This window comes from Ixodes scapularis, unplaced genomic scaffold, assembly GCF_016920785.2.
Source record: "Ixodes scapularis isolate PalLabHiFi unplaced genomic scaffold, ASM1692078v2 PGA_scaffold5__190_contigs__length_132052651, whole genome shotgun sequence".
NCBI lineage: Eukaryota > Metazoa > Arthropoda > Arachnida > Ixodida > Ixodidae > Ixodes > Ixodes scapularis.
In genome coordinates, this window is record NW_024609880.1 from 54,691,420 (window position 1) to 54,705,627 (window position 14,208).

At 44.5% G+C, this 14,208-nt stretch overlaps 1 protein-coding gene across 1 annotated transcript in view; it reads left to right on the plus strand.

Annotated features, from left to right (window-relative positions):
- LOC120842120 (WD repeat-containing protein 75) overlaps positions 1 to 11,422 on the plus strand; it is a 45,978-nt gene extending 34,556 nt beyond the window's left edge. The window contains exons 15-19 of the mRNA XM_040213143.3: positions 925 to 1,091; positions 2,088 to 2,141; positions 3,599 to 3,742; positions 7,795 to 7,889; positions 11,144 to 11,422. Coding sequence (XP_040069077.1) covers positions 925 to 1,091; positions 2,088 to 2,141; positions 3,599 to 3,742; positions 7,795 to 7,889; positions 11,144 to 11,351 — 668 coding nt within the window. The 3' untranslated portion in view covers positions 11,352 to 11,422. The remainder of the gene's footprint in view (positions 1 to 924; positions 1,092 to 2,087; positions 2,142 to 3,598; positions 3,743 to 7,794; positions 7,890 to 11,143) is intronic.
- Positions 11,423 to 14,208: the final 2,786 nt, after the last annotated feature.

Genomic DNA, 14,208 nt, shown 5'->3' on the forward strand with positions numbered 1-14,208 from the left:
GCCTTTCCTCCTTTCTCCCATATAATAGGAAACCTATGCCTGAACAAAAGACTTGAAAACCGTTGTGCTAAAAAAGATAAGGGAAGAGAACAAGGCAGTAAACATGGGTTCAAAAAAAAAAAAAAAAGAGACGACCCCAAGAACAGTTTAGTTGGGCTGTGTTCTGGGTCAACAAGAAAAGAAAGCGGGCTAGAAGATTCTTTCATTAGAGCTGCCATTATTTCCGCAGCTTGGATTCGGTTTTTTTTTCGGTTTTTACCGATTCAGAAAATAACGCCTCGGGGGTTAATTATCGGTATTTATCGGTAGACACCGAAAACACAAAACCCTACTTATAACTCACTTGCAGAGACCACATTTGTGTAGCTTTCACTGCTTCTTTTTAGACATATCATTCCATAAAAAGCGACACCATGCATATTTTTGTGGCAGTCACAAGCTGAGCGAGGTGGCTTAGCTTTGTTTTAATGTGTGATTTGCAGCCTCATAAAAATGTGATTAGGTGAAACTAAAAATGTCCTAATGTGGATTAAGATTCTCCTAGAAAGTGAAGATCAACTGGTCAGCGTTGATAGGTGCTGGTTGGGTACCCCCGATGTCAAGTTGTACAGGACTATACAACTTGACATTTTTATTTCAGGTTGTCCAGTTCATGACTCAAATGCAATGTGCTTCCCTAGTACATTATGCCGTTAACACGACTACATTGAATGCAACAACCGGATTCGGCACAACTGAGTCAACTAGGGACAGAGATGCTAAGAAGGCTCGTTCCGGTACGACGGAGGTGCGAGCGAGGGAACGAGGCTCATCTCAATTTAATAGGCATAACAGGCCTTCGTAGATGAAGTAGTCTGCAGCAAAGCTTCGCAGAAATGCAGCCCCATTTTTGCTGACAGTGTCTTTGCACCTCCGGTGATGCAGTGCTAGTGTTTGAGCCCCAGAGGCGGGCTGCGACGGTAGAGTGCGACGTGCCCCCGTCCTGCCAGCCCGTGGTGTCGGCTATCTTTGTTCCGGAGACCAAAAGTCCCGTGGCAGCCGGAGGCCACCAGAGACCCTTGTCTCGACTTTGCTTCGTCAGCGCCGCTCAGGTGAGTGGGACCGGCTTAATTACGGTGTCTGGAACCCGTCTCCGACTGGTGCGTTTACCGCGGTCCTAAAAGGTGGTCCCTCGACTTCCTCCCGAGGACGTCGTATAAGTTTGATGCTGTCGCTGGCCGGGAGTCGAGACGCAGCGACGATGGTGACACTCGCATTCACTCATACTTTTTGTTGGGACTTCTTGCGCCAGCTGCCGGCATTGCGACATCCGATAGCCCTTGTGGTGTCACTCATCTTTGCACTGGGTGCCAAAAGTCCCGCGACCGATGGGCGAATCTGCGGCCAGAAAACGCGGCCGGTTCCTCACCGCGTCCTGGGAGTGGCCTTTGGCCACGGCCGAGGTGCTGCACGCATCTGCTGTGCACGGACCACACACAGTCATTGGCAGCCATGTATATATTGCACTCTTAGGTCAAGTCACAATTTCCCCACTAAATTTAGCACGAAGCACTTCCTGCTAAATTTAGTTGAAAATCAGAGTGTCGTGATATCACATGATGTCATGTCATATGACGTTACAATTTCCTCGCTGTGAAATGCTTCCCACTGAATTTAGCATATAGATGTTCCAGCTTAATCTAGCGGGACGATTTCTCTGCTAGATTTAACAAGGAAATTGTGATGTCTTTGTGATGTCATTTTATCACGCGGTAATGCGATCGCCCAGTAAAGTTAGGAAGAGGCATTCGCTTCTAAACTTAGCAGGCTGCTACCCTACACGAAACGGACCTTGGGATTCGCTGCGACGTTTTGCCAATGACGGGTGTCGCTGTAAAATAATTGGGGTGTCAGAATCTCTTTGGGCAAGCTGAAACCTGTGCACTGTTTTAGTATCCAGCAATTCATTTATAAGTCAATGTTCCATTCTCTTCTGTCCTGAAGGGCTAGTCACATCCGAATTAGAAGTTTAGGAACGCATGCCCGTTTCTTTGACCGCAGTTTTATACAGTTTCTAACAAGTTTTTTTTTTTCTTTCTCCGACACAGGAACTTTTTACATGGGACGAGGAGAACAATGAAGAAGAGGGACAAGACGCAACGGTCAGTAGCAAACTATTCTTGCTTTTCACGGTCACATTGATGCTGGCCTGCTAAGCTCTGTTAATTTTCACATGCCTCTTCGCTTAAAAAAGAGCACTGGTCTTGGGGCTTTTTTCCTTATTTTTTGTCCAAGTTCAATGAAACAGCACAGGCTTGTTCAGACTTTCACGCCAATTTCAATTATCTGTTTTTTTTTTTTTAATTATTAAGTTAGTTCTCAGAAATACTTATAATTGACCAGATTTTGTTTCCAAAAACAATAGTGAAAAAACATCTTTTATAGCGGAGGTGTTAAGGGCTAGGTTCCCCAGGATTGTGTCCGGTACCAAAGAGGTGTCCACACAAACCTACATGAACCTCTGGCCAGCTACTGCCATCTATAACTGACGGCAGCAACCAGGCAACCAGTCTGGTTGCCACCGTCGCTCATAGATGGCGGCAACCTTTTCAGCTATCATAGAAGAATGGAAAGTTGGGCGAGTTGGTGGGGGACTCATCGTAGGAAACGGCGCAAAAAACAGACGTGGACGAAGAAACGCACGTGACGAGCGCAGCGCACGTCACATGTGTTTCTTCTTTGTCCTCATCTGTTTTGCACACTGTTTCCTACGCTTTTATCAGTTTCGATTTGGACTCACGATGGGTCGGCCGCGTGCCCTTTCTTCGGGGAAAGAAGACCGGGTGCAGAAGGAGCGGCGATGTACGCAGCAGCGAGAATGGGTCCACAACCGCTGCGTGCGTCGAGTGCTTCAGATTCCCTTGCGAAAGAAGAGCAGAAATCGCTCGCCTGCAAAACCTTCGCCGAGAACAGAAGCTACAGCTCCGCTGCTCTTCTTCTTCACCAAAGTAATAAGGCTGAAAGTTTTTTTTTTTTTTTGTAAGGATGTTTTAACATATGGTCAGATACTACAAATTATGAAGAATACAATGTTGGAAGTACTTTTTAGATTGAACCATTATTAGTGACATTACAACACATTGAAGTTCAGTGCTCAATGTATGGCAACCAAGCAATAAAACAATACTGTATTTACTCGCATAATGAACGCACCCTCCACAGCGGGCATCAATATTTGGGCATTTTTTTTCCCTTGCATAGTTAGTGCACCTCCAATTTTCGAATCAGCGAGTCTTGAATTGTGTCCAATTTATCTAGCCACCAAGCCAATTTTCTATTGCCTCCAAGCGGTCAGGCCAAGTCATGCCAAGCGAAGCTACTCTCGTAATGGCCGTAAGTGCATAGTTGCGGTAGTTGCGGAAGTGATCAACCGTGAAACCGAGCGTCGCGCACACTTGACGAAGCTGGGGTCGAAGATTTGCCAAGCCCCGGACATCCTTCACCAATCGGCGACTGCGCAATCTGTCGAGGTTACTACCCAGACGCGGACATGAGATTGCTAAGAGTTGTTCCCGTCAGTGCTATGCCCTTAAAATCTCTTTGTTTCTGTGTGTTCCAGGTCAGGCTGGAGGAGCTGGTGCCTGCCACCCCATTTGGCGTGCTGGTGGCCCAGCAAACGAAGACCGCCATGCAGGCAGCAGCGGGGGCTGCGGGGCAACTCCATTCGAGAGTGGGGGCGGTTGGCTTCAAAGAGGTGCACCAGGTAAGGACGTATAGACGGGTGGATGAATCAGTGATCGCAGGGGGGGGGGGGGGGAGGGGGGAGATGGGGAGGGGGTGGTGCAATCTTGTGTCTAGATGGCTAGGTGACTACATTTCTGTCTACAGGCTTCCTATGCAGCCACATAGTGATGTAACCATCTAGACACAAGGTTGCACACTAACAAGTCACTTGAGCCTGAGAATGTGTGGCACTGTGGCGGTGGCAACAATCGCCACTGCTGACACCATATTTCTGCTCATTGTGCGCATTACCTGAGAGCAACAATTTACGTAAAATTTATTACTTTTCACCTTGAAAATTCATAATACTGGTCATTTCTACTTTGTGGGGCTGCACAATTGTTTCGATAGATATTTGTTGAACAGGAATTTGTTGTTGTAGTCAGAGAAACACATTGAACACATCTGAGATTGGCCGGGACATCATTTTACTTTGTTAAAAGGACATTTTCATAGTTGACACATTCGTTATAAAGGCATTTGACTGTAGCATTTGACTTCATGATCAGATCAACCTGATCCCATTGCTGAATGCAACTCGGATACAAAAAGAGCATGCTAACATGGGACAGGATGAACTAATTTCAAATGTCCTTTCTGCATTCCTGTGCTCTCTGTATATATTTGTTTGTCCTATCTGAGTTAAGTTTGAAACTAAAAACCACATTTTCCATTCTAAGAGTCCCACCCTCCTTTAAATGGCTGTATTTGCAAGAAGGTTAGTAAATAAGTCACACCTTGGTATAAGTCAGTGTTGCGGAGTTGCCACTCCGGAGTTGGAATGATTCCGGAATGATTCCGCATTTTCGCGACCCCGGAATGGAATGGGCGGCAACATTGAGGGGAATGGAATAGGAGTGGAATTAGATGCCTTTTGCCCGGAATGGAACGGTCCCGGTTCTTTATTTTTTATTTACTTACGGTATTTATAGATTTTTATTTACTTTTTTTTTTTTAAGGGGGGGGGGGCGAGGGGGGTTACGTTCAATTAAACTGAGCCAGTCAGCGATTCAGTTGCTCAGATATAAAATGAGTGGGAAACTGCTAGCCCGCATGGAGTCATAACAGACTTGTACGCAAAAAATGCAATGCAAAAAACAAGCGTGAAAGAAAAGACCAGAAAGGGGGGGGGGGGGGCGGCGGCGGCGGCGGTGGTGGCAGCGGAAGCGTTCACGGAAGCGCAGGCGACGGGCTTCACTGGTGTTACATGAAAGCGAAACAAGAAACCAAGCACCAAGCAAAAGAAACGAAGGGAGCGGCAAAGAAAGAAACTGCCATGCACGGCTCCTCATCATCCTTCTCGTCTTGCTTTTTTTCTTTTTTGCAATGGCTTGGACAATGCACGCGCGGGGGGCGGCTCATAACCGCAGAGCTCTGACAACTCATTGACTTGCACGCCGCCGAAAGATGATCAGTTATTGCTTTCTTATAGTTTGAGGAGCGTTGTTTAGCAGGGGGTGCCTTTCACGTTCATTCGCGCGCACTCCTTTGAAGTGCGAAATCTGGGTTCACTTCTTTCTTCTCCTCTTGCGCTTAGCTCCGGTGCTTGTTTTTTTTATACATCAATTTTAGGTGTAAGTTTGCCTTTTCCTTGGTCTTTGTTCTGGTGCTTGTTTTTTGTGTTATATGTTTTACATTCAAGTGGGTTAGGGTTACAAGCAAGCTAGCGGATGCCCAGTCATTTCCTTTGACTTTATGTATAGCTTGTTTCATCTTGCGATGGACCGCTGTGGATGCTGTGAGTCACCCCAGGCAATCCAGCATTGTGACCTTAGTAAAATCAGTGCTTTTTTGTGGCATTTAGCATTTTTTGCAATTGTCTATGTGTTTGATAATGTCAGCTTTATGCTACTTATGCCAGCAACATTCACAATGTAGCTGTCAAGTGCCAATTTTTACATTTAGGAATTAGAGGAATGGAATGGGACGATTCAGCCATTCCAGGAGTGCGAACGGGCCCAGTGTCCCTATTCCTAGGAGTTGGAAGGAATTGAATTATCGAAAACTCTAATTCCCGGAATGGAATGGGAATGGAATGGGGGTGCCCATTCCGCAACACTGTTTGAAACTGCATTGATAAGCTTGCATATGTGTATTGTGATTGCAATGTATGCAGAAGCGGGAGCCTTTTTCAATATTTTCGCCAATTAATAATCGAACGAGAAATATGACCCCCCATGGCAAATTTGTGCAGTTAATGTTCCTACTTATGGAAAACAATGCATGTAAGTCACACTGTAGTGTAAACTGTACCGACAAAGATGTTTAAAGAGAAACCGCGACTCTATACACCAAAAAATATGGTAACAATTTCTTTCTTTTTTTTTTTTTTCCAGAAGTTGTTTGGCATTTTTGGGGGGATAAATACTGTATGTTTTCCTTGTGATCTCTGTTGATGACAGTGATGAAAGTGCCGTGCCATTTATGCCGAATTCTGCCAGTAATGAAAGTCTGCTTTATTTTGTGCCAAAATGCTAGTATTTTTGCTAAAAATTGTGCCACACCTGCACAATGTGCAGGTGTGGCACAGCTCAGCAAAAAGAAAACAAAAAAAAAATTATTGGTCTTTTCTAATATTTAGAGAAGTATAGATGGAAAGAAAAATGGTATATATCTTACAGCGTCTCTTTTACCGTATAGTTTCTTATCCTAGGTCAGAGCACAGTCGAAGGCTCGAACACATACAACCTCGATAAGTTGTAAGAAAGTACCAGGGTCTTGTACCGCTTATCAGATCAATTGATTATCGTGTCTTCCACATGCACCCGTGCCATGGCTACAGGGTGCCGTGGTTCTTGTACCACTCGCTCTCGCCATCCTCCACCGGCTTTCACTAGAGGGCGCGCGTCGAGCTTCACCACTTTGCTTTGGAGTGCTGGAGCAGCGGCTGACATGGGAGGGCGCCTGGGTTTGCACGATAGGCTCGGAAATTATGCTCAGCACTATTCTGGGGCCACCTTTTTTGATCTTGATTGTAGGTTGACCTCTAATTTAAAAAAAAAAAAAACTGCCAAGAAAGAAAACAACAACAAAAAAAATACCGTATTTATTTGATTATAAGGCGGTCACGATTATAAGGCGAGGGGGCAATTGAAGGACCCAAGAAAAAGAAAAAAAAATTGTCATATTGCTATACTGAGCTTCGAATATAAGGCGGGGTATGGCTTTGAGACTATGGATTTTGGAAAAAAACCTCGCCTTATATTCAAATAAATACGGTTTGTGGGTTTATTTTTGAAAAAATGCGGTAGTCAAGGTAGTTACCGTGCTGCTGTCGATTGCAAAAGCAGCAAACTTTGACTCGACTCCGGTTCTAACTCCGCCAAAGAGCGGTGTCACATTTAAAGGACAAGTGTAGGCTCTCATGATATTTGTGGCTGGTTGCTTTTCCACTTTATGATATTAAAGTCTCAAGGTTAATAGGTTCATAAAACTTGGGGTATGCGTTTTTATTGCTAGACATTTTAGCGGAAATGCTGTCTTTTGCTGGCATTTTACCGAAATTATATTTACAGGCTAAATCAGTTGTGAAGTGTAAAAGGGGGAGGGGAGTGAGGTTTTATTTCAACTTAACTGTTGTGCTATGATTCATTTTTCAACCATTTTTTTAAATGGAAGCTACTCTCCAGCCCCTTATTTTCTAAAAGAATGCCCTGTGTTCTTTTTGCATCCTTTCTATTCGTATTACAGTAAGTAATATGTTCCAGTTTTAAAGAGGAACCTTCCTAAAGGAACCTTGAAAGAAAAACTTTCAAAAAAGCGATGCAATTGCTTTTTTTTTATTTTTGATTGATGTTCTAACATGTGGGCATCTGCTCCAAAAGCGTCAGTGGCTGCTCCAAATCAATATTTTGTCTGCTTCAGAACCTGCTCCAAAAAAAATGCAATGGCATTTCCCTCACTGTGACAAGTCAATAACTAGATAGTGCAAAGCAAGCAGGTTGCAGTGTTTATTTTAGGTCTTTTTTTTGTAAAGATGCAAGACAAGTCTAGTCTGTTTTTTTCAGTTGAGCTGTTTTTATCTTGTCTTAGCTCCTAGAAGTGGCCTCCCACACCCTGCCGTCCATGACGAGCCTCTACCAGAACTTCCTGTCGGCATTCCTGAGCAAGACCGACACCCCGGGCAGGTAGGTGGTCGCCTTTCTGTCTCTTTGCCATTGGGCTTCATGCAGGATCCCGAATCCATCATCTCACGTTGCATTTCAAGCAATTAATGCTGTAAAGCAAAGAAAGAAAACAAAGCAACTTCATTTTTTTTAAATAATTTTTTTTAACTGCCTGGATAGGACATGCATGTCAGGAAGAGCCCTTTCCCCAAGATTGAAATTGAAAGAAATTAGAGCTGAAAGTTTGATCACCCTTTGTTACGTGCCGGGATCTATAATTTAAGTGATATCAAGGTAAAGTTGAGTTATAATGTTGTATCCACATGAAGATCCAATTGCATATATAGCACATTTTTATTTATTGAATGCATGAAGACCTTTACACACAGTTTTGCCATCCTTTATAGAGCAAGGCACTCCTCACCTGTGTAACCAGGCGTCTTGAAAACAAATTTGAGCTTGCCTTAACACTTTTAAAACAAATGTGAACTTTGCATCGATACTTTGCATAAAGCCAGTTGATACAGAACGTGTTGCGTGTTTTGATCTTTTTCTAACAGAAACTGATTGATGCTGACAGAAACACACAGCACGCTCTGCATCGATTGACTTTACTCAATGTGTTGAGATAAGTTGACACTTTTGGAACTGACTTACGGCCAGCCGCCGCAGCTGCTCTTAAAAAAAACACTAATATGGAAAAAAGTGTTTTTTTTTTTTTTAGGGGCATAAATGGGACGCATATTTTTTACAGCGGAGCTGTTAGGGGCTAGTTTCCCTAGTATCATGTCCATGGACACAAAACTCCCATCTGTGAGCGACAGCGGCAACCAGACAAACCGGCTTGCCGGTTGTCTGGTTAAATATGTAAATATGTGTAAAAAAAAGAATATTTTTTTTTTTTTTTGAGCAGAGTACAAGTTTTGATTTTAAAGTACATTTCCCACATTGGACCTTATTAAATTTGTATGACAAAATGATGCTTTGTCAACACTAGAGAAATACTGAGGGAGATAGTCTACTTTCTCCAGAAACGCAAGCAGATGACGCATCGCTTGATTTGTACCGAGGACAGCCTTCCCACACCATATCGAACTCTGGCTACTTCTTGCTCGCTCAGCGCAAGCGAGGAGGCTAAAATTATTAGGAAAGGGCAATCCTCTACGAGAGGATTGCTCGCGAAACCTACAGAGCTGACGTACTGGTCTCTCCTAGTGGTAATTTAACCCCCTTGGATGCCAACCAGTGCAAGCAGCACCAAATTCAGGAAAGGGAGAGGGGTGAGGACGGGGAATACTCACAGAGTTTACAGCACTTGCATGGTGGAGTGGAGTACAACTAGTCTTTGACCACTTGGCTTTATCTAACTGATGCAGCCTGATTACTCTAAAAACAATAAATACGAGATTAAAAAAATACATTGTAGAGGGGAACGAAAGGGCATCATGGAAGATGTGTTAAAAAAGTACTTGTAATCTGCTTTGTAAGTGCATTGTATTTACAGTATTTTATCTCAAATACATTGCACCTGGTGTACTTACAACTTTACTTGAAGTATATACATGGTAACCCTTAAGCGAAGGGACAAAAAGGGACGGACAAACACAAACTCTGTCCGTCCCTCGCTTCAGGGTTATTATGTCTATCCCTAACCAGCTCGCCTGCATACTTACTTAAAGTATGTAACCTCTCATTTACTTTGCACTTTACTTCAAGTACTTTTTAGATGTACTATCACGGCGAATATGAGCTGAAACGCCGCTCAGTGTGGCACGCGGCACCATCAGAGCCGCTAATCACATGTTTATGCAAACTTTAATGCACGCTGAGGCCAAGGCAACTCACCTCCAGCGACCACTGTGCCACTCCGCACTTCCTCGTCACCTGGTACTGTGACGGCAGTTCGTAACTGTGGCAGGACTGTCCACATGGATGCCTGGATCGCCGGGTTTTTTCAAAGCTCCCGTTCTAATTGAAAAGGGTTCACCAATATCACTGCGACAAGCTAGCAGCTCTCCTCATTGCTTGTGACGCAAGAACGCCTTTCGTGAGGTGCATTCCCAGGTTGGTCTTCATCCCTGTAGGCGTCAATTATACAATTCACAGTCGTTAACAACCTTCTTTTTCCTATTGCCCTTTGCCGGTACATTTGAATGCTCAGATGTTCGATGCACTTCTATCAGCCCTCTCAAATATTTTTAATATCTGTCTGACGAATACAGAGAGACACCTGTGTTTGAGCAAGTCATTATTTTGTAGAATTGGTGGGTAATGTTTTGTAGGGTTGTTATTATCTGAACATCTTGAGCTGCTGAACTTTAGGGGGCAGAGGCATTGTCAGGCACCACATCTTTATCTCTGCTGCCTATGCAGTAAATCTGAAAAACAAAAAGGAAAGAAACTGTGGACTGATTATTGCATTATCAACAGTAAGGGCTCGGCAGAAACTGTTTGGAGAAAGTTTGCAATAAATTTTGCTGTGTCATGCAGAGGTTTTACGGTTTCATTAAACAAAGAGATATCTATAGACTTGAGCGTGTTGGTAATCTACATTGAATTAAAACGAAAGAAACACACAAGAGGACGAAACAGACGACACAGCTTTGTCGTCTGTTTCGTCCTCTTGTGTGTTTCTTTCGTTTTAATTCAAAAAGAGATATTGCCTGCACTTCCTCACTAGCAGACGGCATGGAGGTGCAGTGTGGTGCCACAAGCACCGCAAGTGAGTTTTGGCCTCAGCATGGATCACAGTGTGCAGAAAAATCCGACCAGTGGCTTCGACGGTACTGCGCTCCACGCGGAGCAGCGTTTCAACTCAAATTGGCCGCGATACTACTTTACCCAACACTGCGTTTTTGTAACAACTTTTCATAATCTCTAGTCTTGGAAACCGATTTTAAAACACACTGTGTTTAAGTGGATTCTTTGCTTTTTAGAGTGCAGCTCTTAGGCGCCCGTTTCCGGCTTGAGCAACATCATCGTCGCCATCAGCGTAACCAAAATGTGTCGACGTCGCCGTTAAGGTAACCGCGCGGTGCATTATGAGAAACGTCCCATAGTGCACTGGGAGGAGGGAAGAGGGAGGAAGATGAGGATGGAGGAGGAGGCGAGGAGCACGGGAGGAGTAGATGAGGGTATAGATGAGGAGGAGGGGCATACCGTCCCCTCCTCAAGAGCTGCGCTCTAATTGGGCATTACAGGGAGTTGTAAACGTCTGTCATATTTTTTGTAGCAACATAACCTATTGCTGCATGCATTCTACCCTTTTTCTGCAGCCCTCGTGCGGAGAGCGACGAGGACGAGGACATAGTTGATCAGGATGCGGGGTCCGACTCCGACATGGAGGTGGATCACGAGCCTTCTCAGAAGCTGCCTGAGGAGGAGGCCTCAGCAGAAGCTCCTGTGGCTCATGCCACAACGAAGAAAGTAAAGTTGGCAAAAGCAAAGCATTTTGCCTGGCTAAGTGAGACGACAAAGTCCTAACCACTTCACTAATGCCCATTGTCATGACTTAACAACACAAAATCCGTATTAAAGATATTTAAATTCTTCTACAAGCTTGTTGTCTTATTTCACACTTTTGGGGGATACTGTGGAGATTGGTTATAAAGGAGTCGGTTATAACGAAATAGCAGCTTCAGCGAAGCGATCACGATTTCCCATTCTCGGTTGCACTTCGTTCACCGAAGTTGGTTATAACGAAATAGCGGATATAGCGAAGTGATTTTTTGATTCCCGTTGACTTCGTTACAACCGGTCTCGACAGTATCATTTTCAGCAACTGGCCACGGTTTGAGGGAGAATGACAGATTCTTCGTGGTGCAACAGCTGGGGTGGTGGGCTAAAGTAGTTGTATGTAAGAGGAATGTGTTAAAAATGTTTTAGTGCACAATTACATTCTTCCTGAAGCTGATTCTGATTTAGCCTTGAGAAGTGAAGCGTGCCACGGTCGAGATGGTGGGCTGGCTGTCAAACTTGTGCGAAGTGGGCTCCACTGTCCCCATAACGCTGGTTGGCTGAAAACAAACTACCCCTTAACTGCTCTGGAAGGGTTTGAATGCCATTCACTGTCTTTTCCAAAACTCCAAGCCAAGCCTCGAGCTTAAAGGGGTACTCCGGCGATTTGTGAGCTACCTCAACTAACAATATTTTCTGACTCCCCGGCCTTTACCCTTTCTGGTATGCTATTTATTATCGTGAAATTCACAATAGTTATTGCGAAATCGGCAAACGAAAATGATGCAAAAACCAACATTCAAATATACCCGCACTTTTCAGTGCCGTGACGTCAGTGGAAGGCAAGCTTGCAAGTCGAGCAAGGAGCCAAAAAATAGAATATGCCAATCATTTGTTCCGTGCTGGAGCGCGGGGACTGGAGCGAGCTTCCAAAGCATTCATTTGACACCATGAAACTGCTTCGAATCAGTTGGGAACAAATTCTACAGTCCAAAGAGTGAACCCCTGCACTCCCACTGACGTCACTTTTTCGTTGTTGCCAGTAGAGACTCAGTTTGAAAAACACGGTGAGGAGCAAAATTAATTCAATAACTTTGTGAAAAAAAATTATTTTGACCTAATATTTGGTATACTATTTTGGCGATGTTGTTTGGCGAGTTTAGCAAAATTTCAAGCAAATCGGGGACCATGAAGAAATCGGCGGAGTACCCTTTTAACTCTGGATGGCTCACCACTAAAGCACGTGCCCTCCACAGCCCTCCTTGGTGTCGTCCTTGATAGCCGTCTCAAATTTGCCTCCCAGGTCCACAACCCCACATCGAAAGCAAGACGCATGCTGGGCTTTGTCACTCGAGTCACACAAGGGATGAAACCCAACACCTTCCACCACCTTTACACTGCGCTGGTGCTGTCCCACCTAGAGTATTGCTCTGTGGTGGTACACCCAGCAAAAATATCTCGAAACTACACTACAAGGTGTGCAACGCATGCCGCCTACACTTACTGTCGCCGCAGTGTTTCCCCACCGTCAGTTCCACTCCCCTACAGAGAAGTGCCCCCTAGCCTCTAGTGACCTCCTAAAGACTGCTGCCTGGAGGAGCCTGCACCAGCGACAGCAAGTGGCATCTGTCTGGCTGTTTTGCAGGATTATGGGACTAAACCAACGGGAACTTATAAAGCCCCCAGAGTGAACAGAGGAACAGGTAGACTCCAGCCTGTGATGTCCTGAACATTACAAGAAGGGGAGCCCTGCCTGCTGAGGGCAGCTACACTTAGGAGGGGTCTCCCTCCAGACCTTGCCAAACATATTCCCTCTGTCTGTGTCCTCCTTTACCCTGTCCGTCGTTTTTTGCACTGTTTTAACCTTTTAGTCCCTCTGATCCCCAAGAGGTGAAGGTAGTAGCTCAAACGCTCTTCAGAGACCCCTCTAACAGTGTTTAAACTTTTCCCCCTATACTTTTAGCTTATTTATACTCCTTTTTCTCATTATTTTGTGCAATTGTACATATGTTGTAAGAGGTCACGGGTCGGTGTTGTGGGCACACTAGTTGCATGGGCATCAGCGTTCCCCCCAGCTTGCCTGTACATTTCTACCTTCAAAGTCCAATAAATAATATCAATATAAAAATTTACCACAAAAAATAACAGCAGGAGAGAAGACTCTGAGACCTTTGAGGCCTTTAAGGAGGCTTAATTTCACCAGCTGTAAATTGCAGAAGCTTGAAAAACAATAAGGGGAAAAGAAAAGACTCGAGGTACACCGAAGCACTTGTGAGTTGTGAATGCGAAAGCATGAATGACGTTCTTGCGTGCGTTCAGCCAAACGCTTCCTTTTCCCGGTGCGCTCTGGTGCGGGCACGTAGCGCCATGGGGTGGCTCTCTTTGAAACTGACGTGCCTCGGCCATTGGGAGCCTCGTTCCTCGAGACTGTGACGCGCGCCAGCCAATGGGAGCCCTATCTATTAGATTTCGGCTTCACTCGGAGAGGAGAATTTATTTACCGTTTGGCTCGGCGCTGATGACGTCTGCTCGCTCCATGGGACAGTTAATGCTTTCGTACTAAAACTAGGAAAGGAGGATGTGGTGACGCTAGGCACGGCGTCGCTTGACTGTGGCAAATATTTTATACCGTCTTCGCATTTTGCATTTTGTTTATTTTAATCCACTGAATTCAAAACCGAAACCAACTTTTGGTGACGGTAATTAAAAAGTTATAAATATATTTTATGTAATGTATAGTCTCCAAAGTTTTGTAGCGGTAATTAAAACATAAAATATAAAATTATATTATTTTATACAAAATATAATCTTTCACTAACCGAAACTCGTTGATAAACACCGGCTGGTGAATCCAACAACAATGTCTGGAGATCCAAACAGAGCC